This window comes from Mobula birostris, chromosome X, assembly GCF_030028105.1.
Source record: "Mobula birostris isolate sMobBir1 chromosome X, sMobBir1.hap1, whole genome shotgun sequence".
NCBI lineage: Eukaryota > Metazoa > Chordata > Chondrichthyes > Myliobatiformes > Myliobatidae > Mobula > Mobula birostris.
Window position 1 is genome coordinate 50,885,585 of NC_092402.1, and position 24,620 is coordinate 50,910,204.

The window sequence follows — 24,620 nt, forward strand, 5'->3', positions numbered from 1 at the left end:
GTGCACATTTCCGGTCTCCCTCTCACTGGGCCAGACCCACACCGGGAACACCGTGCACAGTTCCCATCTCACTATCCCTGTTCCAGACCCACACCGGGAGCACCATGCACAGTTACCGTATCCCTATCTCTGGGTCAGACCCACACCGGGAGCACCGTGCACAGTTCCCATCTCCCTATCCCTGGGTCGGACCCACACCGGGAGCATCGCGCACAGTTCCCATCTCCCTATCCCTGGTTCAGACCCACACCGGAAACACAGTGCACAGTTCCCATCTCCCTATCCCTGGGTCAGACCCACACCGGGAGCACCGTGCACAGTTTCCGTCTCCCTATCCCTGGGTCAGACCCACACCAGGAGCACCGTGCACAGTTCCCATCTCCCGGTCCCTGGGTCAGACCCACACCGGGAGCACTGTGCACAGTTCCCATCTTCCCTATCCCTGGGTCAGACCCACACCGGGAGAACCGTGCACAGTTCCCGTCTCCCTATACCTGAGTCACACTCTCACCGGGAGCACCCTGCACAGTTCCAGTATCACTACTCCTGGGTCAGACAAACATCAGGAGCACCGTGCAAAGTTCCCATCTCCCTATTCCTGGGTCAGACCCACAACAGGAGCAGCGTGCACAGTTCCCGTCTCCCTATCCCTGCGTCAGACCCACTTCGGGAGCACCGTGCACAGTTCCCATCTCCCGGTCCGTGGGTCAGACCCGCACCGGGAGCACTGTGCACAGTTCCCATCTTCCCTGTCCCTGGGCCAGACCCACACCGGGAGCAGCGTGCATACTTCCCGTCTCACTCTCACTGGGTCAGACCAACACCGGGAGCAGCGTGCACAGTTCCCGTCTACCTTTCCCTCAGTCAGACCCACACCGGGAGCACCGTGCACAGATCCCATCTCCCTATACCTGGGTCAGAGCCACAGCAGGATCACCGTGCACAGTTCCCATCTACCTATCCCTCAGTCAGACCCACACCGGGAGAACCGTGCACAGTTCCCGTCTCCCTCTCCCTGGGTCAGACCCACACCGGGAACACCGTGCACAGTTCCCGTCTCTGTATCCCTGGGCCAGACCCACACCAGGAGCACCGTGCACACTTCCTGTCTCCCTATCCCTGGGCCAGACCCACACTGGGAGCACCGTGCACAGTTCCCATCTACCTATCCCTCAGTCGGACCCACACCGGGAGAAGCGTGCACAGTTCCCGTCTCCCTATCCCTGCGTCAGACCCACTTCGGGAGCATCGTGCACAGTTCCCATCTCCCGGTCCGTGGGTCAGACCCGCACCGGGAGCACTGTGCACAGTTCCCATCTTCCCTGTCCCTGGGTCAGACCCACACCGGGAGAACCGTGCACAGTTCCCCTCTCCCTGTCCTTTGGTCAGACCCACACCGGGAGTACCGTGCACAGTTCCCGTCTCCCTATACCTGAGTCAGACTCTCACTGGGAGCACCATGCACAATTCCAGTATCCCTACTCCTGGGTCAGACAAACATCAGGAGCACCGTGCAAAGTTCCCATCTCCCTATTCCTGGGTCAGACCCACAACAGGAGCAGCGTGCACAGTTCCCGTCTCCCTATCCCTGCGTCAGACCCACTTCGGGACCACCGTGCACAGTTCCCATCTCCCTATCCCTGGTTCAGACCCACACCGGAAACACCGTGCACAGTTCCCACCTCCCTATCCCTGGGTCAGATCCACACCGGGAGCACCTTGCACAATACCTGTCACCACACATCCTGGGTCAGAACCACACCGGGAGCACCATGCACACTTCCCCTCTCCCTATCCCTGGGCCAGACCCACACCGGGAGCACCGTGCACACTGCCCCTCTCCCTATCCCTGGGCCAGACCCACACCGGGAGCACCATGCACACTTCCCATCTCCCTATCCCTGGGTCAGACCCAGACCGGGAGCACCATGCACAGTTCCCATCTTCCCTATCCCTGGGTCAGACCCACACCGGGAGCACCGTGCAGAGTTCGCATCTCCCTGTCCCTGGGTCAGACCCACACCGGGAGTACCGTGCACAGTTCCCCTCTCCCTATACCTGAGTCAGACTCACACCGGGGGCACCGTGCACAGTTCCAGTATTCCTACTCCTGGTCCAGACCCACACCGGGAGCACCGTGCACAGTTCCCATCTCCCTATCCCTGGGTCAGACCCACAACAGGAGCAGCGTGCACAGTTCCCGTCTCCCTATCCCTGCGTCAGACCCACTTCGGGAGCACCGTGCACCGTTCCCATCTCCCTATCCCTGGTCCAAACCCAAACCGGGAGCACCGTGCACAGTTCCCGTCTCCGTATCCCTGGGCTAGACCCACACCGGGAGTACTGTGCATAGTTCCCGTACCCCTATCTCTGGGTCAGACCCACACCGGGTGCACCGTGCACAGTTCCCATCTCCCTATCCCTGGGCCAGACCCACACCATGAGCAGCGTGCACAGTTCCCGTCTCCCTGTGCCTGGGCCAGACCCACACCGGGAGCAGCGTGCATACTTCCCGTCTCACTCTCACTGGGTCAGACCAACACCGGGAGCACCGTGCACAGTTCCCATCTCCCTATCCCTGGGCCAGACCCACACCAGGAGCACCGTGCACACTTCCTGTCTCCCTATCCCTGGGCCAGACCCACACTGGGAGCACCGTGCGCAGTTCCCGTCTCGCTATCTCTAGGTCAGACCCACACCGGGAGCACCGTGCACAGTTCCCGTCTCTCTATCCCTGGGCCAGACCCACACCGGGAGCACCGTGCACATTTCCGGTCTCCCTCTCACAGGGCCAGACCCACACCGGGAACACCGTGCACAGTTCCCATCTCACTATCCCTGTTCCAGACCCACACCGGGAGCACCATGCACAGTTACCGTATCCCTATCTCTGGGTCAGACCCACACCGGGAGCACCGTGCACAGTTCCCATCTCCCTATCCCTGGGTCGGACCCACACCGGGAGCATCGCGCACAGTTCCCATCTCCCTATCCCTGGTTCAGACCCACACCGGAAACACAGTGCACAGTTCCCATCTCCCTATCCCTGGGTCAGACCCAGACCGGGAGCACCGTGCACAGTTTCCGTCTCCCTATCCCTGGGTCAGACCCACACCAGGAGCACCGTGCACAGTTCCCATCTCCCGGTCCCTGGGTCAGACCCACACCGGGAGCACTGTGCACAGTTCCCATCTTCCCTATCCCTGGGTCAGACCCACACCGGGAGAACCGTGCACAGTTCCCGTCTCCCTATACCTGAGTCACACTCTCACCGGGAGCACCCTGCACAGTTCCAGTATCACTACTCCTGGGTCAGACAAACATCAGGAGCACCGTGCAAAGTTCCCATCTCCCTATTCCTGGGTCAGACCCACAACTGGAGCAGCGTGCACAGTTCCCGTCTCCCTATCCCTGCGTCAGACCCACTTCGGGAGCACCGTGCACAGTTCCCATCTCCCGGTCCGTGGGTCAGACCTGCACCGGGAGCACTGTGCACAGTTCCCATCTTCCCTGTCCCTGGGTCAGACCCACACCGGGAGAACCGTGCACAGTTCCCCTCTCCCTGTCCTTTAGTCAGACCCACACCGGGAGTACCGTGCACAGTTCCCGTCTCCCTATACCTGAGTCAGACTCTCACTGGGAGCACCATGCACAGTTCCAGTATCCCTACTCCTGGGTCAGACAAACATCAGGAGCACCGTGCAAAGTTCCCATCTCCCTATTCCTGGGTCAGACCCACAACAGGAGCAGCATGCACAGTTCCCGTCTCCCTATCCCTGCGTCAGACCCACTTCGGGACCACCGTGCACAGTTCCCATCTCCCTATCCCTGGTTCAGACCCACACCGGAAACACCGTGCACAGTTCCCATCTCCCTATCCCTGGGTCAGATCCACACCGGGAGCACCTTGCACAATACCTGTCACCACACATCCTGGGTCAGAACCACACCGGGAGCACCATGCACACTTCCCCTCTCCCTATCCCTGGGCCAGACCCAGACCGGGAGCACCGTGCACAGTTCCCATCTTCCCTATCCCTGGGTCAGACCCACACCGGGAGCACCGTGCAGAGTTCGCATCTCCCTGTCCCTGGGTCAGACCCACACCGGGAGTACCGTGCACACTTCCCCTCTCCCTATACCTGAGTCAGACTCACACCGGGGGCACCGTGCACAGTTCCAGTATTCCTACTCCTGGTCCAGACCCACACCGGGAGCACCGTGCACAGTTCCCATCTCCCTATCCCTGGGTCAGACCCACAACAGGAGCAGCTTGCACAGTTCCCGTCTCCCTCTTGCTGCGTCAGACCTACTTCGCGAGCACCATGCACAGTTCCCATCTCCCTATCCCTGGTCCAGACCCACACCGGGAGCACCGTGCACAGTTCCCATCTTCCCTATCCCTGGGTCAGACCTACACCAGGAGCACCATGCACAGAGTGAGATCTCCCTATCCCTGGGTCTGACCCACACCGGGAGCACCGTGCACAGTTCCAATCTCCCTGTTTGTGGGTCAGACCCACACCGGGATCACCGCGCACAGTTGCCATCTCCCTGTCCCTGGGTCAGACCCACACCGGGTGCACCGTGCACAGTTCCCATCTCCCTATCCCTGGGCCAGACCCACACCATGAGCACCGTGCACAGTTCCCGTCTCCCTGTGCCTGGGCCAGACCCACACCGGGAGCAGCGTGCATACTTCCCGTCTCACTCTCACTGGGTCAGACCAACACCGGGAGCAGCGTGCACAGTTCCCGTCTACCTTTCCCTCAGTCAGACCCACACCGGGAGCACCGTGCACAGATCCCATCTCCCTATCCCTGGGTCAGAGCCACAGCAGGATCACCGTGCACAGTTCCCATCTACCTATCCCTCAGTCAGACCCACACCGGGAGAAGCGTGCACAGTTCCCGTCTCCCTCTCCCTGGGTCAGACCCACACCAGGAGCACCGTGCACAGTTCCTGTCTCCCTATCCCTGCGCCAGACCCACACCGGGAGTACCGTGCACAGTTCCCGTCTCCCTATCCCTGCGTCAGACACACTTCGGGAGTACCGTGCACAGTTCCCATCTCCCTATCCCTGGGTCAGAGCCACAACAGGAGCAGCGTGCACAGTTCCCGTCTCCCTATCCCTGCGTCAGACCCACTTCGGGAGCACCGTGCACCCTTCCCATCTCCCTATCCCTGGTCCAAACCCACACCGGGAGTACTGTGCACAGTTCCCGTCTCCCTATACCTGAGTCAGACTCACACCGGGAGCACCGTGCACAGTTCCAGTATCCCTACTCCTGGTCCAGAACCACACCCGGACCACCGTGCACAGTTTCCGTCTACCTGTCCCTCAGTCAGTCCCACACAGGGAGCACCGTCCACAGTTCCCATCTCCCTATCCCTGGGTCAGAGCCACAGCAGGATCACCGTGCACAGTTCCCATCTACCTATCCCTCAGTCAGACCCACACCGGGAGAAGCGTGCACAGTTCCCGTCTCCCTCTCCCTGGGTCAGACCCACACCGGGAGGACCGTGCACAGTTCCCGTCTCCCTATCCCTGGGCCAGAGCCACACCAGGAGCACCGTGCACAGTTCCTGTCTCCCTATCCCTGCGCCACACCCACACCGGGAGTACCGTGCACAATTCCCGTCTCCCTATCCCTGCGTCAGGCACACTTCGGGAGCACCGTGCACAGTTCCCATCTCCCTATCCCTGGGTCAGACCCACAACAGGAGCAGCGTGCACAGTTCCCGTTTCCCTGTCCCTGGGCCAGACCCACACCGGGAGCAGCGTGCATACTTCCCGTCTCACTCTCACTGGGTCAGACCAACACCGGGAGCAGCGTGCACAGTTCCCGTCTACCTTTCCCTCAGTCAGACCCACACCGGGAGCACCGTGCACAGATCCCATCTCCCTATACCTGGGTCAGAGCCACAGCAGGATCACCGTGCACAGTTCCCATCTACCTATCCCTCAGTCAGACCCACACCGGGAGAACCGTGCACAGTTCCCGTCTCCCTCTCCCTGGGTCAGACCCACACCGGGAACACCGTGCACAGTTCCCGTCTCTGTATCCCTGGGCCAGACCCACACCAGGAGCACCGTGCACACTTCCTGTCTCCCTATCCCTGGGCCAGACCCACACTGGGAGCACCGTGCACAGTTCCCATCTACCTATCCCTCAGTCGGACCCACACCGGGAGAAGCGTGCACAGTTCCCGTCTCCCTCTCCTTGGGTCAGACCCACACCGGGAGCACCGTGCACAGTTCCCGTCTCCCTATCCCTGGGCCAGAGCCACACCAGGAGCACCGTGCACAGTTCCTGTCTCCCTATCCCTGCGGCAGACCCACACCTGGAGTACCGTGCACAGTTCCCATCTCCCCATCCCTGCGTCAGACACACTTCGGGAGTACCGTGCACAGATCCCATCTCCCTATCCCTGGGTCAGAGCCACAGCAGGATCACCGTGCACAGTTCCCATCTACCTATCCCTCAGTCAGACCCACACCGGGAGAAGCGTGCACAGTTCCCGTCTCCCTATCCCTGGGCCAGAGCCACACCAGGAGCACCGTGCATACTTCCCGTCTCACTCTCACTGGGTCAGACCAACACCGGGAGCAGCGTGCACAGTTCCCGTCTACCTTTCCCTCAGTCAGACCCACACCGGGAGCACCGTGCACAGATCCCATCTCCCTATCCCTGGGTCAGAGCCACAGCAGGATCACCGTGCACAGTTCCCATCTACCTATCCCTCAGTCAGACCCACACCGGGAGAAGCGTGCACAGTTCCCGTCTCCCTCTCCCTGGGTCAGACCCACACCAGGAGCACCGTGCACAGTTCCTGTCTCCCTATCCCTGCGCCAGACCCACACCGGGAGTACCGTGCACAGTTCCCGTCTCCCTATCCCTGCGTCAGACACACTTCGGGAGTACCGTGCACAGTTCCCATCTCCCTATCCCTGGGTCAGAGCCACAACAGGAGCAGCGTGCACAGTTCCCGTCTCCCTATCCCTGCGTCAGACCCACTTCGGGAGCACCGTGCACCCTTCCCATCTCCCTATCCCTGGTCCAAACCCACACCGGGAGTACTGTGCACAGTTCCCGTCTCCCTATACCTGAGTCAGACTCACACCGGGAGCACCGTGCACAGTTCCAGTATCCCTACTCCTGGTCCAGACCCACACCGGGACCACCGTGCACAGTTCCCGTCTACCTTTCCCTCAGTCAGTCCCACACAGGGAGCACCGTGCACAGTTCCCATCTCCCTATCCCTGGGTCAGAGCCACAGCAGGATCACCGTGCACAGTTCCCATCTACCTATCCCTCAGTCAGACCCACACCGGGAGAAGCGTGCACAGTTCCCGTCTCCCTCTCCCTGGGTCAGACCCACACCGGGAGCACCGTGCACAGTTCCCGTCTCCCTATCCCTGGGCCACACCCACACCGGGAGTACCGTGCACAGTTCCCGTCTCCCTATCCCTGCGTCAGGCACACTTCGGGAGCACCGTGCACAGTTCCCATCTCCCTATCCCTGGGTCAGACCCACAACAGGAGCAGCGTGCACAGTTCCCGTTTCCCTGTCCCTGGGCCAGACCCACACCGGGAGCAGCGTGCATACTTCCCGTCTCACTCTCACTGGGTCAGACCAACACCGGGAGCAGCGTGCACAGTTCCCGTCTACCTTTCCCTCAGTCAGACCCACACCGGGAGCACCGTGCACAGATCCCATCTCCCTATCCCTGGGTCAGAGCCACAGCAGGATCACCGTGCACAGTTCCCATCTACCTATCCCTCAGTCAGACCCACACCGGGAGAACCGGGCACAGTTCCCGTCTCCCTCTCCCTGGGTCAGACCCACACCGGGAACACCGTGCACAGTTCCCGTCTCTGTATCCCTGGGCCAGACCCACACCAGGAGCACCGTGCACACTACCTGTCTCCCTATCCCTGGGCCAGACCCACACTGGGAGCACCGTGCACAGTTCCCATCTACCTATCCCTCAGTCGGACCCACACCGGGAGAAGCGTGCACAGTTCCCGTCTCCCTCTCCTTGGGTCAGACCCACACCGGGAGCACCGTGCACAATTCCCGTCTCCCTATCCCTGGGCCAGAGCCACACCAGGAGCACCGTGCACAGTTCCTGTCTCCCTATCCCTGCGCCAGACCCACACCGGGAGTACCGTGCACAGTTCCCGTCTCCCTATCCCTGCGTCAGACACACTTCGGGAGTACCGTGCACAGTTCCCATCTCCCTATCCCTGGGTCAGAGCCACAACAGGAGCAGCGTGCACAGTTCCCGTATCCCAATCCCTGCGTCAGACCCACTCCGGGAGCACCGTGCACCGTTCCCATCTCCCTATCCCTGGTCCAAACCCAAACCGGGAGCACCGTGCACAGTTCCCGTCTCCGTATCCCTGGGCTAGACCCACACCGGGAGTACTGTGCATAGTTCCCGTACCCCTATCTCTGGGTCAGACCCACACCGGGTGCACCGTGCACAGTTCCCATCTCCCTATCCCTGGGCCAGACCCACGCCATGAGCAGCGTGCACAGTTCCCGTCTCCCTGTGCCTGGGCCAGACGCACACCGGGAGCAGCGTGCATACTTCCCGTCTCACTCTCACTGGGTCAGAGCCACAGCAGGATCACCGTGCACAGTTCCCGTCTCCCTATCCCTGGGCCAGACCCACACCAGGAGCACCGTGCACACTTCCTGTCTCCCTATCCCTGGGCCAGACCCACACTGGGAGCACTGTGCACAGTTCCCGTCTCGCTACCTCTAGGTCAGACCCACACCGGGAGCACCGTGCACAGTTCCCGTCTCTCTATCCCTGGGCCAGACCCACACCGGGAGCACCGTGCACATTTCCGGTCTCCCTCTCACTGGGCCAGACCCACACCGGGAACACCGTGCACAGTTCCCATCTCACTATCCCTGTTCCAGACCCACACCGGGAGCACCATGCACAGTTCCCATATCCCTATCTCTGGGTCAGACCCACACCGGGAGCACCGTGCACAGTTCCCATCTCCGTATCCCTGGGTCAGACCCACACCGGGAGCATCGCGCACATTTCCCATCTCCCTGTCCCTGGTTCAGACCCACACCGGAAACACAGTGCACAGTTCCCATCTCCCTATCCCTGGGTCAGACCCACACCGGGAGCACCGTGCACAGTTTCCGTCTCCCTATCCCTGGGTCAGACCCACACCAGGAGCACCGTGCACAGTTCCCATCTCCCGGTCCCTGGGTCAGACGCACACCGGGAGCACTGTGCACAGTTCCCATCTTCCCTATCCCTGGGTCAGACCCACACCGGGAGAACCGTGCACAGTTCCCCTCTCCCTGCCCCTGGGTCAGACCCACACCGGGAGTACCGTGCACAGTTCCCGTCTCCCTATACCTGAGTCAGACTCTCACTGGGAGCACCATGCACATTTCCAGTATCCCTACTCCTGGGTCAGACAAACATCAGGAGCACCGTGCAAAGTTCCCATCTCCCTATTCCTGGGTCAGACCCACAACAGGAGCAGCGTGCACAGTTCCCGTCTCCCTATCCCTGCGTCAGACCCACTTCGGGAGCACCGTGCACAGTTCCCATCTCCCTATCCCTGGTCCAGACCCACACTGGGAGCACCGTGCACAGTTCCCATCTTCCCTATCCCTGGTCCAGACCCAGTCCAGGAGCACCGTGCACAGTTCCAGTCTCTCTGTTCCTGGGTCAGACCCACACCGGGAACACCGTGCACAGTTCCCATCTCCCTATCCCTGGTTCAGACCCACACCGGGAGCATCGCGCACAGTTCCCTTCTCCCTATCCCTGGGCCAGACCCACACCGGGAGCACCGTGCACAGTTTCCATCTCCCTATCCCTGGGTCAGACCCAGACCGGGAGCACCATGCACAGTTCCCATCTTCCCTATCACTGGGTCAGACCCACACCGGGAGCACCGTGCAGAGTTCCCATCTCCCTGTCCCTGGGTCAGACCCATACCGGGAGTACCGTTCACAGTTCCCCTCTCCCTATACCTGAGTCAGACTCACACCGGGGGCACCGTGCACAGTTCCAGTATTCCTACTCCTGGTCCAGACCCACACCGGGAGCACCGTGCACAGTTCCCATCTCCCTATCCCTGGGTCAGACCCACAACAGGAGCAGCTTGCACAGTTCCCGTCTCCCTCTTGCTGCGTCAGACCTACTTCGGGAGCACCATGCACAGTTCCCATCTCCCTATCCCTGGTCCAGACCCACACCGGGAGCACCGTGCACAGTTCCCATCTTCCCTATCCCTGGGTCAGACCTACACCAGGAGCACCATGCACAGAGTGAGATCTCCCTATCCCTGGGTCTGACCCACACCGGGAGCACCGTGCACAGTTCCAATCTCCCTGTTTGTGGGTCAGACCCACACCGGGATCACCGCGCACAGTTGCCATCTCCCTGTCCCTGGGTCAGACCCACACCGGGAGTACTGTGCACAGTTCCCGTCTCCCTATACCTGAGTCAGACTCACACCGGGAGCACCGTGCACAGTTCCAGTATCCCTACTCCTGGTCCAGACCCACACCGGGACCACCGTGCACAGTTCCCGTCTACCTTTCCCTCAGTCAGTCCCACACAGGGAGCACCGTCCACAGTTCCCATCTCCCTATCCCTGGGTCAGAGCCACAGCAGGATCACCGTGCACAGTTCCCATCTACCTATCCCTCAGTCAGACCCACACCGGGAGAAGCGTGCACAGTTCCCGTCTCCCTCTCCCTGGGTCAGACCCACACCGGGAGCACCGTGCACAGTTCCCGTCTCCCTATCCCTGGGCCAGAGCCACACCAGGAGCACCGTGCACAGTTCCTGTCTCCCTATCCCTGCGGCACACCCACACCGGGAGTACCGTGCACAGTTCCCGTCTCCCTCTCCCTGGGTCAGACCCACACCGGGAACACCGTGCACAGTTCCCGTCTCTGTATCCCTGGGCCAGACCCACACCAGGAGCACCGTGCACACTTCCTGTCTCCCTATCCCTGGGCCAGACCCACACTGGGAGCACCGTGCACAGTTCCCATCTACCTATCCCTCAGTCGGACCCACACCGGGAGAAGCGTGCACAGTTCCCGTCTCCCTCTCCTTGGGTCAGACCCACACCGGGAGCACCGTGCACAGTTCCCGTCTCCCTATCCCTGGGCCAGAGCCACACCAGGAGCACCGTGCACAGTTCCTGTCTCCCTATCCCTGCGGCAGACCCACACCTGGAGTACCGTGCACAGTTCCCATCTCCCCATCCCTGCGTCAGACACACTTCGGGAGTACCGTGCACAGATCCCATCTCCCTATCCCTGGGTCAGAGCCACAGCAGGATCACCGTGCACAGTTCCCATCTACCTATCCCTCAGTCAGACCCACACCGGGAGAAGCGTGCACAGTTCCCGTCTCCCTATCCCTGGGCCAGAGCCACACCAGGAGCACCGTGCATACTTCCCGTCTCACTCTCACTGGGTCAGACCAACACCGGGAGCAGCGTGCACAGTTCCCGTCTACCTTTCCCTCAGTCAGACCCACACCGGGAGCACCGTGCACAGATCCCATCTCCCTATCCCTGGGTCAGAGCCACAGCAGGATCACCGTGCACAGTTCCCATCTACCTATCCCTCAGTCAGACCCACACCGGGAGAAGCGTGCACAGTTCCCGTCTCCCTCTCCCTGGGTCAGACCCACACCAGGAGCACCGTGCACAGTTCCTGTCTCCCTATCCCTGCGCCAGACCCACACCGGGAGTACCGTGCACAGTTCCCGTCTCCCTATCCCTGCGTCAGACACACTTCGGGAGTACCGTGCACAGTTCCCATCTCCCTATCCCTGGGTCAGAGCCACAACAGGAGCAGCGTGCACAGTTCCCGTCTCCCTATCCCTGCGTCAGACCCACTTCGGGAGCACCGTGCACCCTTCCCATCTCCCTATCCCTGGTCCAAACCCACACCGGGAGTACTGTGCACAGTTCCCGTCTCCCTATACCTGAGTCAGACTCACACCGGGAGCACCGTGCACAGTTCCAGTATCCCTACTCCTGGTCCAGACCCACACCGGGACCACCGTGCACAGTTCCCGTCTACCTTTCCCTCAGTCAGTCCCACACAGGGAGCACCGTGCACAGTTCCCATCTCCCTATCCCTGGGTCAGAGCCACAGCAGGATCACCGTGCACAGTTCCCATCTACCTATCCCTCAGTCAGACCCACACCGGGAGAAGCGTGCACAGTTCCCGTCTCCCTCTCCCTGGGTCAGACCCACACCGGGAGCACCGTGCACAGTTCCCGTCTCCCTATCCCTGGGCCACACCCACACCGGGAGTACCGTGCACAGTTCCCGTCTCCCTATCCCTGCGTCAGGCACACTTCGGGAGCACCGTGCACAGTTCCCATCTCCCTATCCCTGGGTCAGACCCACAACAGGAGCAGCGTGCACAGTTCCCGTTTCCCTGTCCCTGGGCCAGACCCACACCGGGAGCAGCGTGCATACTTCCCGTCTCACTCTCACTGGGTCAGACCAACACCGGGAGCAGCGTGCACAGTTCCCGTCTACCTTTCCCTCAGTCAGACCCACACCGGGAGCACCGTGCACAGATCCCATCTCCCTATCCCTGGGTCAGAGCCACAGCAGGATCACCGTGCACAGTTCCCATCTACCTATCCCTCAGTCAGACCCACACCGGGAGAACCGTGCACAGTTCCCGTCTCCCTCTCCCTGGGTCAGACCCACACCGGGAACACCGTGCACAGTTCCCGTCTCTGTATCCCTGGGCCAGACCCACACCAGGAGCACCGTGCACAGTTTCCGTCTCCCTATCCCTGGGTCAGACCCACACCAGGAGCACCGTGCACAGTTCCCATCTCCCGGTCCCTGGGTCAGACGCACACCGGGAGCACTGTGCACAGTTCCCATCTTCCCTATCCCTGGGTCAGACCCACACCGGGAGAACCGTGCACAGTTCCCCTCTCCCTGCCCCTGGGTCAGACCCACACCGGGAGTACCGTGCACAGTTCCCGTCTCCCTATACCTGAGTCAGACTCTCACTGGGAGCACCATGCACATTTCCAGTATCCCTACTCCTGGGTCAGACAAACATCAGGAGCACCGTGCAAAGTTCCCATCTCCCTATTCCTGGGTCAGACCCACAACAGGAGCAGCGTGCACAGTTCCCGTCTCCCTATCCCTGCGTCAGACCCACTTCGGGAGCACCGTGCACAGTTCCCATCTCCCTATCCCTGGTCCAGACCCACACTGGGAGCACCGTGCACAGTTCCCATCTTCCCTATCCCTGGTCCAGACCCAGTCCAGGAGCACCGTGCACAGTTCCAGTCTCTCTGTTCCTGGGTCAGACCCACACCGGGAACACCGTGCACAGTTCCCATCTCCCTATCCCTGGTTCAGACCCACACCGGGAGCATCGCGCACAGTTCCCTTCTCCCTATCCCTGGGCCAGACCCACACCGGGAGCACCGTGCACAGTTTCCATCTCCCTATCCCTGGGTCAGACCCAGACCGGGAGCACCATGCACAGTTCCCATCTTCCCTATCCCTGGGTCAGACCCACACCGGGAGCACCGTGCAGAGTTCCCATCTCCCTGTCCCTGGGTCAGACCCATACCGGGAGTACCGTTCACAGTTCCCCTCTCCCTATACCTGAGTCAGACTCACACCGGGGGCACCGTGCACAGTTCCAGTATTCCTACTCCTGGTCCAGACCCACACCGGGAGCACCGTGCACAGTTCCCATCTCCCTATCCCTGGGTCAGACCCACAACAGGAGCAGCTTGCACAGTTCCCGTCTCCCTCTTGCTGCGTCAGACCTACTTCGGGAGCACCATGCACAGTTCCCATCTCCCTATCCCTGGTCCAGACCCACACCGGGAGCACCGTGCACAGTTCCCATCTTCCCTATCCCTGGGTCAGACCTACACCAGGAGCACCATGCACAGAGTGAGATCTCCCTATCCCTGGGTCTGACCCACACCGGGAGCACCGTGCACAGTTCCAATCTCCCTGTTTGTGGGTCAGACCCACACCGGGATCACCGCGCACAGTTGCCATCTCCCTGTCCCTGGGTCAGACCCACACCGGGAGTACTGTGCACAGTTCCCGTCTCCCTATACCTGAGTCAGACTCACACCGGGAGCACCGTGCACAGTTCCAGTATCCCTACTCCTGGTCCAGACCCACACCGGGACCACCGTGCACAGTTCCCGTCTACCTTTCCCTCAGTCAGTCCCACACAGGGAGCACCGTCCACAGTTCCCATCTCCCTATCCCTGGGTCAGAGCCACAGCAGGATCACCGTGCACAGTTCCCATCTACCTATCCCTCAGTCAGACCCACACCGGGAGAAGCGTGCACAGTTCCCGTCTCCCTCTCCCTGGGTCAGACCCACACCGGGAGCACCGTGCACAGTTCCCGTCTCCCTATCCCTGGGCCAGAGCCACACCAGGAGCACCGTGCACAGTTCCTGTCTCCCTATCCCTGCGGCACACCCACACCGGGAGTACCGTGCACAGTTCCCGTCTCCCTATCCCTGCGTCAGGCACACTTCGGGAGCACCGTGCACAGTTCCCATCTCCCTATCCCTGGGTCAGACCCACAACAGGAGCAGCGTGCACAGTTCCCGTTTCCCTGTCCCTGGGCCAGACCCACACCGGGAGCAGCGTGCATACTTCCCGTCTCACTCTCACTGGGTCAGACCAACACCGGGAGCAGCGTGCACAGTTCCCGTCTACCTTTCCCTCAGTCAGACCCACACCGGGAGCACCGTGCACAGATCCCATCTCCCTATCCCTGGGTCAGAGCCACAGCAGGATCACCGTGCACAGTTCCCATCTACCTATCCCTCAGTCAGACCCACACCGGGAGAACCGTGCACAGTTCCCGTCTCCCTCTCCCTGGGTCAGACCCACACCGGGAACACCGTGCACAGTTCCCGTCTCTGTATCCCTGGGCCAGACCCACACCAGGAGCACCGTGCACACTTCCTGTCTCCCTATCCCAGGGCCAGACCCACACTGGGAGCACCGTGCACAGTTCCCATCTACCTATCCCTCAGTCAGACCCACACCGGGAGAAGCGTGCACAGTTCCCGTCTCCCTCTCCTTGGGTCAGACCCACACCGGGAGCACCGTGCACAGTTCCCGTCTCCCTATCCCTGGGCCAGAGCCACACCAGGAGCACCGTGCACAGTTCCTGTCTCCCTATCCCTGCGCCAGACCCACACCGGGAGTACCGTGCACAGTTCCCATCTCCCTATCCCTGCGTCAGACACACTTCGGGAGTACCGTGCACAGTTCCCATCTCCCTATCCCTGGGTCGGAGCCACAACAGGAGCAGCGTGCACAGTTCCCGTCTCCCTATCCCCGCGTCAGACCCACTTCGGGAGCACCGTGCACCGTTCCCATCTCCCTATCCCTGGTTCAGACCCACACCGGAAACACAGTGCACAGTTCCCATCTCCCTATCCCTGGGTCAGACCCACACCTGGAGCACCGTGCACAGTTTCCGTCTCCCTATCCCTGGGTCAGACCCACACCAGGAGCACCGTGCACAGTTCCCATCTCCCTATCCCTGGGTCAGACAAACATCAGGAGCACCGTGCAAAGTTCCCATCTCCCTATTCCTGGGTCAGACCCACAACAGGAGCAGCGTGCACAGTTCCCGTCTCCCTATCCCTGCGTCAGACCCACTTCGGGACCACCGTGCACAGTTCCCATCTCCCTATCCCTGGTTCAGAGCCACACCGGAAACACCGTGCACAGTTCCCATCTCCCTATCCCTGGTTCAGACCCACACCGGAAACACCGTGCACAGTTCCCATCTCCCTATCCCTGGTTCAGACCCACACCGGAAACACCGTGCACAGTTCCCGTCTCCGTATCCCTGGGCTAGACCCACACCGGGAGTACTGTGCATAGTTCCCGTACCCCTATCTCTGGGTCAGACCCACACCGGGTACACCGTGCACAGTTCCCATCTCCCTATCCCTGGGCCAGACCCACACCATGAGCACCGTGCACAGTTCCCGTCTCCCTGTGCCTGGGCCAGACCAACACCGGGAGCAGCGTGCATACTTCCCGTTTCACTGTCACTGGGTCAGACCAACACCGGGAGCAGCGTGCACAGTTCCCGTCTACCTTTCCCTCAGTCAGACCCACACCGGGAGCACCGTGCACAGTTCCCATCTCCCTATCGCTGGGTCAGAGCCACAGCAGGATCACCGTGCACAGTTCCCGTCTCCCTATCCCTAGGCCAGACCCACACCAGGAGCACCGTGCACACTTCCTGTCTCCCTATCCCTGGGCCAGACCCACACTGGGAGCACCGTGCACAGTTCCCGTCTCGCTATCTCTAGGTCAGACCCACACCGGGAGCACCGTGCACAGTTCCCGTCTCTCTATCCCTGGGCCAGACCCACACCGGGAGCACCGTGCACATTTCCGGTCTCCCTCTCACTGGGCCAGACCCACACCGGGAACACCGTGCACAGTTCCCATCTCACTATCCCTGTTCCAGACCCACACCGGGAGCACCATGCACAGTTACCGTATCCCTATCTCTGGGTCAGACCCACACCGGGAGCACCGTGCACAGTTCCCATCTCCCTATCCCTGGGTCAGACCCACACCGGGAGCATCGCGCACAGTTCCCATCTCCCTATCCCTGGTTCAGACCCACACCGGAAACACAGTGCACAGTTCCCATCTCCCCATCCCTGCGTCAGACCCACACCGGGAGAACCGTGCACAGTTCCCCTCTCCCTGTCCTTTGGTCAGACCCACACCGGGAGTACCGTGCACAGTTCCCGTCTCCCTATACCTGAGTCAGACTCTCACTGGGAGCACCATGCACAGTTCCAGTATCCCTACTCCTGGGTCAGACAAACATCAGGAGCACCGTGCAAAGTTCCCATCTCCCTATTCCTGGGTCAGACCCACAACAGGAGCAGCGTGCACAGTTCCCGTCTCCCTATCCCTGCGTCAGACCCACTTCAGGACCACCGTGCACAGTTCCCATCTCCCTATCCCTGGTTCAGACCCACACCGGAAACACCGTGCACAGTTCCCATCTCCCTATCCCTGGGTCAGATCCACACCGGGAGCACCTTGCACAATACCTGTCACCACACATCCTGGGTCAGAACCACACCGGGAGCACCATGCACACTTCCCCTCTCCCTATCCCTGGGCCAGACCCACACCGGGAGCACCGTGCACAGTTCCCATCTCGCTATCCCTGGGTCAGACCCACACCGGCAGCACCATGCACACTTCCCATCTCCCTATCCCTGGGTCAGACCCAGACCTGGAGCACCATGCACAGTTCCCATCTTCCCTATCCCTGGGTCAGACCCACACCGGGAACACCGTGCAGAGTTCGCATCTCCCTGTCCCTGGGTCAGACCCACACCGGGAGTACCGTGCACAGTTCCCCTCTCCCTATACCTGAGTCAGACTCACACCGGGGGCACCGTGCACAGTTCCAGTATTCCTACTCCTGGTCCAGACCCACACCGGGAGCACCGTGCACAGTTCCCATTTCCCTATCCCTGGGCCAGACCCACACCGGGAGCACCGTGCACATTTCCGGTCTCCCTCTCCCTGGGCCAGACCCACACCGGGAACACCGTGCACAGTTCCCGTCTCTGTATCCCTGGGCCAGACCCACACCGGGAGTACTGTGCATAGTTCCCATATCCCTATCTCTAGGTCAGACCCACACCGGGAACACCGTGCACAGTTCCCGTCTCCGTATTGCTGGGCCAGACCCACACCGGGAGTACTGTGCATAGTTCCCATATCCCTATCTCTGGGTCAGACCCACACCGGGAGCACCGTGCACAGTTCCCATCTACCTATCCCTCAGTCAGACCCACACCGGGAGAAGCGTGCACAGTTCCCGTCTCCCTCTCCCTGGGTCAGACCCACAGCAGGAGCACCGTGCACAGTTCCCGTCTCCCTATCCCTGGGTCAGACCCACACTGGGAGCACCGTGCACAGCTCCCGTCTCCCTATTCCTGGGTCAGACGCACACCAGGAGCACCGTGCACAGTTCCCGTCTCCCTATCCCTGGGTCAGACCCACACCGGGAGCACCGTGCACAGTTCCCATCTCCCTATCCCTGGGCCAACCCACACCGGGAGCACCGTGCACAGTTCCCGTCTCCCTGTCCCTGGGTCAGACCCACACCGGGAGCACCGTGCACAGTTCCCATTTCCCAATCCCTAGTCCGGTCCCACACCAGGAGCACCATGTACAGTTCCCATCTCTCTATCCCTGGTCCAGACCCACACCGGGAGCACCGTGCACAGTTCCCATCTCCCAATCCCTGGTCCAGACCCACACCAGGAGCAACGTGCACAGTTCCCATCTCCCTATCCCTGGTCCAGACCCACACCGGGAGCACCGTGCACAGTTCCCATCTCCCTATCCCTGGCTCAGACCCACACCAGGATTACCGTGCACAGTTCCCGTCTCCCTATCCCTGGGCCAGACCCACACCGGGAGCACCGTGCACAGTTCCCATCTCCCTATCCCTGGTCCAGACCCACACCGGGAGCACCGTGCACAGTTCCCATCTCCCTATCCCTGGCTCAGACCCACACCAGGATTACCGTGCACAGTTCCCGTCTCCCTATCCCTGGTCCAGACCCACACCGGGATCACCGTGCACAATTCCCATCTCCCTATCCCTGGGTCAGACCCACACCGGGAGCACCGTGCACAGTTCCCATCTCCCTATCCCTGGATAAAACTCACACCGGGAGCACCGTGCACAGTTCCCGTCTCCCTATCCCTGGGCCAGACCCACACCGGGAGCACCGTGCACAGTTCCCATCTCCCTATCCCTGGGCCAGACCCACACCGGGACAACCGTGCACAGTTCCTATCTCCATATTGGTGAGGCTCAGGGAGTCGATGAACCCTTAGCCTCCTGTTCTTGCAGGAAAATCCACATCACCAAGGCCACTCTGCAGTTCCTGAATGATGATTACGATGTGGAGCCCGGTTACGGAGGGCAGAGGAACCCCTACCTCAAGGAGAACCGCATCGAGACATTCCTGATCATTGGTTGCAACCAAAAACAGGCAGGTGGTCTTTCACTCTCCCTCTACTTCAGCGTTGTTGTTTTGGTGAGAGCTCGGGATCACTGCCGACCATCCCACGGTCAACGCGGTGGGGTTGGATATTGTAATCCTGGGGGGAGGGGTGTGGGAATCAGGTTAAGTGGCTGATTCCATTGAGGCTCTGGAAGTGGAGTGTGTGTTCCTGGGGAGTGGAGTAAAGAGAATGCAGGGATATCTTTCCATGGGAAGGGGTAGGATATGGAGCAGATCCTATCGGAGTTTTATGGAAAATAAGGAATTGAGTAGGATAGCAGTGGATGTGGGGTGGAGCAACATGTTGCAGGAGGGAGAGTCTCAGAGTGATACAGCAGGGAAACAGGCCCTTCATCCCAACTGATCCATGCTAGCCAAGATTCCTATCTAAGCCAGTCCCATTTACCCACATTTGGCCCCTATACCTCTAAACCTTCCCTATCTCCATACCTGTCCAAGTGGCTTTTTAACATTGTTAATGTATCTGTCTCATCCACCTCCTCTGGCAGCTCATTCCATATACGGAACTCCCTCTGGGTGAAAAATTACCCCTCGGGGTCCTGTTAAATCTTTCCTCTTTCACCTTAAACCTGTGCCCTCTAGTTCTTGGTTACCCAGCCCTGGGAAAACGACAAAGGGTTCACTCTATCGATGGCCCTCATGGTTTTTTAACCTCTTTAAGATCACCCCTCAGTCTCTTACTCTCCAAAGAAAAAGTCCCAGTCCCAACCTTTCCAAACCTCTCTCCATAACTCAGTGCCTTCAGTCCCAGCAACATCCTGTAAATCTCCTCTGCATTCTTTTCAGTTTAAATGCACTATTCCTACAGCAAGCTGACCACAACTGAACACAGTACTCCAAGTGTGGCCTCACCAATACCTTGTCCAGCTGCAACGTAACGTCCCAACTTCTATACCCAATGCCCTGACTGATTGAAGCCAGAATGCCAAATGTCTTCCTCTCTGCCCTGCATCTGTGCGTGAGCTGTATCTGTACGGTAAGCTCCCTCTGTTCCACAACACTCTTCAGGGCACCACTGTGAGAGGTAGTATTGATCTGACCACAGTGTCTGAGGGCTCGCTCAGTGGTGAAGACTGTGCGGGGAAGGTGGGGGTGGGAGGTGGAGCATGTGGGATGCACAATCCCCCAGTTATAAGACCCTGCAGAGCTTCCCTGCGCGTCTGCCCGTTTCCAGTGCAAGGAAAACTGGCCCAGAGCCTAAATCGCCATAGGTGGGGTAGGGAGAGTGGATGTCTACAGTCACTGAGGGAGGGGCCTGTGTGTAACCGGCACTGTGGGAGGGGCGGTGAGGAGGGAGTGTGGGATGATTGGGTCACTGTTGCCTGGATCTCACCGTTGACAATATTTTCTACCCTCGCCTCCCCCAACAGAGGGAAGGCAAGGCCACGTTGGCCAAACTGCAGCGAGCACAGGCTCTCTCCACCTCCATCCCAGGCTCCTCATGGGAGTCCAACAGACATGTAAATCTCCACATGCCCCACCACCTGCACGTACCGGTAAGGATGCCTCCCGCACACACTCTGCTGCCTCTCCCTGTGACCCCTTTACCCCCCACGTGCCTCCTGTTCGGCCCCACCCCCTCGTCCATCAACCCCACCTCCTCGCCCTTCATCCCCACCTCCTCATCCTTCTTCAGCTTGGGAACTGTAGCCCAGTGCTGCCTCTTGCAGTCAAACAGCCGGAGGGTGGGGTCAGTGTTGTGTGCCCTGGAGCTTGTTAACTCTCTCTCTCTTACCCCCCTCCCCCTTTCTTTTTCAGGGAATCATGGATTACATCGGAAAAGAAAAGTGAGTTCCCGGTCTTCCTAGAATGTTTTCTAGGTCAGGCATACACCTGCCGGAACAGCACTGGGATCAGGTCACTCTGCAGAGAAAACAGCCCAAGTTTCTCCTTATAGCTCACGCCCTCCATTCCAGGCAGCATCCCGGCGAACCTCTTCTGTAAAGCCTCCACAGCCGTCCTGTAATGGGGCGATCAGAACTGAATGAAATACTCTAGATGCAGCCTGAACAGTTTTATAAAGCTGTAACATAACCTCCTGGCTCTTGAACTTCGGTGTCCAGACTAATAAGGGCAAATGTCCATGTGCCTTATTTACCACTCTATCAGTATGCGCAGACTCTTCAGGAAGCAATGGACTGGCACCCCATGATCCCTTTGTTCATCAACACGGTTAAGTGTCCTGCCTCTTCACTTTTGACCTCCCAAAGTGTAACACCTCACACTTGCCCAGACGGAACTGCCCCTGCCATTTCTCTGCCCGTATCTGTCTGAGTCACAAACAGCAAGATGGTGTAATGGTTAGCCTAACGCCGACAGCCCAGCTTCATTTTCCGTTTCTGTAAGAAGTTTGTTTGTTCTCCCATGCCCGCATGCTCAGGTCGCTTCTCACGTTCCAAAGACGTACGGGTTGGGGCTGGTAAATTGTGGACATGCTACGTTGGCATCAGAGGTACAGTGACACTTGCAAGCTGCCCTCAGCAGATCCTCGGACGGTTTTGGTTGTCGATGCTAATGATGCAATTCACTGTATCTTTCGATGTGCATAAGATATCGGAGCAGAATTAGGCCCATTGAGTCTGCTCCACCATTTCATCATGGCAGATCCATTTCCCTCTCGGCCCCAATCTCCTGCTTTCCACCTTCAAGAACCTATCAACCTTTTCCTTAAATATACATAAAGATTTGGCCTCCACAGCTGCCGATGGCAAACAATTCCACAAATTCCCTTCTTTAATCCGCCATCAAACACTCCTTATACAGTAACCTTTTCCCCCTTCAATGGCAGTTCATCCAAGAACTGTGTTAGTTGTTGACGTAAATGACTGATTTCACTGTATGTTTTGATACACATGTGACAAATAAAGCTAATCTTATAAAACAGCAGAGGTCCCAGCAGGAATCCCTTGGGAACACCACAAGTCATGGTCTTTCAGCCAGAATACAGTAAGTCCCATTGACTTCCATCTCTGTCTTCCATGGGAAAGCCAATTCTGAATCCAGACAGCCAGGTCACCATGGATGCGATGCATCTTAATCTTCTAGACCAGCCTGCCGTCATCTTACTCATGGGTGGAGTAGGTTCCAAGGGCTGTCCCTGAGTAACCAGAGACATCCCTGGGACGAAAAGGGCTCCTTGTGGACAGAGATCAAGGAATCAAGCAGACTGGGTCCTGTTGGCTCTGGGGTTCAGGAGAATGACAGATGATCTCATGGGGGGGGGGAGGGAGGAGTTCAGTTGATGAGGGTGTTTTCCTAGTCCAGAACGAGGGTCCCACGTTCAGATGCCTTGCAATTCCCGTACCAGCCGGTGACGCAGCTGGTCAGGACACTCGATGGTGCTCCTGTAAAGATTGGTTAGAATGTGGGATGGGTGAGTACATTATCAGGCCCCGCAGCTTTACGTGGGCTGACCCTGGCTGGGGTCTTCCTCGCATCAGCCGCCGCCTGACAGAGTGGGAAGAGGGGCGAAAGCGGCTTCCTTGCCGGCACATCGTTCCGTGCATCAAACTGAGGGTAAAAGACTAGTCACCCAGCCTGTCAGGAGGGAAAGTGTCATTGTTGTTGGTGCATGTGGGGGACTTGTAGTCTGTTATGGTCTGGATACCCTGCCACATATGCCCCGTGTCTCTGGTGTCACAGAAATGGCTGTCTGTGAATAATCCTGTTTTGCCTTTCTGACAGTGCGGGAAAGCGCAGCTCTTGCTGACCCGAGAGCTGTCTTATCACACACAGGAGAAAATCTGCCGATGCTGGAAATCCAAGCAACGCACGCAAAATGTGGGAGAAACTCAGCAGGTCAGGCAGCATCTGGGAAAATAGTACAGTCGACATTTCGGGCTGAGACCCTTCATCAGGATTGAAGAAGGGTCTCGGCCCAAAACGTCGACTGTTTACTCTTTTCCATGATGCTGCCTGACCTGCTGAGTTCCTCCAGTATTTTGTGAGAGCCACCTTCTCCCCTGATCTAAAGGCAGCATCCTGATCCCTCAGCCGTGCCCGGAGCTCTCCTGATTTGCGCTCACGTAGATGTGATTAATGACGGTAATACGTATCCAGCCACAGGTCTCTCATACTCATCGGTGTTAATATAGGTAGCCGACTCCCTGAGCATACTCCAGTCCGTGTTTTCCAAACAGTCCTGTACCGCTGAGGTTGCTCCTTCTGGCCAGTTGTTTATCTCCCTTTGAACTGGTTTAAATCAGTTGTTGGTATGCAAGATTGAGCATGATAGATAAGTGGTCAGAGTTGTTTCATACACACCAGGAATGTTGGTATCAACCTGGTCTAATATGTTCTGAACCACGGTAGCCAAGTTAACATGCTGATAGAATTAGGCAGGCCTGTTTTTAAGTTAGCATGGTTAAAGTCGGCAACATCAGGGTGTGTGGTTTGCAGGTCAGGAATGGCATCTCCTCAGTATTAGCATGGGGGAAGGGGGGGGGTGTACAGTCACAATCATAATAGTAATGAACTCCCTCAGTAAATAGAAGGGCCTGCACTTCACCTTTAAGAACACTACCATAGTGGGCCGTCACTACAGAAGCGTTCACACACCAGTTCTCAATAACATAAACGCATGCACCTTCACCATGAGTCTCGCCAGAGATCATGGGGATTCTGTCGGTCCAAAAAGAGATGAAATCCACTTGTTTGGGGTGTTGTCCTGGAAGCACGTTTCCGTCAGGATGAGCGCACAGCGGTCTTTCAGCTGGCGCTGATTCAGTGTCAGACGCAGGTAATCTAGTTCATTTTCCTGCGGTCGAATGTTTGAAGGCAGAATTGCTGGGAGATCTGGCCTGTAGGGTTTCGTCTTTAGTCTCGCCAAAGCACTTTCCGCGCTTTTGTATCCTGGCCCACCGCTTCCGACGGCTCTCCCCTGGGTGATTGTAGCAGGTGACAACACGGAACGCAATGAGCCCATGCTGCGGAGCTCCTCTGCTGTCCAGCAACTCGCTAGTGAGGTAGACTTGCAGTACCTGGTGTTCTTAATATCCAGTGATGTCTTGCTATCGTAAAAAAAGACGCAAAGAACGAACAATTACACTATTACTTGGAGCTGGAGTGACCGCCACGCCTGGCCTCGCCGCCCTCTTCACAGAATACCGCAAAAGAATGTCGAGGCCTCTCTCGAAACTTCCAAAATACAGATCTTGTGTATGCAAACCAACAGTCCGATTAACACAACCCCTCTGACACACGCTTGCTCCCAGTCACTCCCCTTCCCTCTCCTGGGAGAGGTAGAATGGGTGATAGAGTGTGGAAGAGAGAGCGCGCGAGCGTACAGGAATGGCGGAAGGGTGGCACCGGAGACAATTGGGGAAGGGGGAATTGGGAGACAGAGATCACATCTTTAATTCCCCCCCCCCCACTACTGATCGTGTCTCCACTATTGTCGGGGGCAGAGACGTCCAAAGATGATCGAACACGCGTGCACCCACTGACACCCGGGCTACTTGCGCTCACCCACTGCCCG

At 58.9% G+C, this 24,620-nt stretch overlaps 1 protein-coding gene across 1 annotated transcript in view; it reads left to right on the plus strand.

The window, feature by feature from the left end:
• Positions 1 to 24,620, plus strand: part of LOC140191553 (adenylate cyclase type 5-like) — a 124,112-nt gene that overhangs the window by 75,712 nt on the left and 23,780 nt on the right. Inside the window, 3 exon segments of the mRNA XM_072249028.1 lie at positions 18,970 to 19,111; positions 20,515 to 20,640; positions 20,903 to 20,931. Coding sequence (XP_072105129.1) covers positions 18,970 to 19,111; positions 20,515 to 20,640; positions 20,903 to 20,931 — 297 coding nt within the window.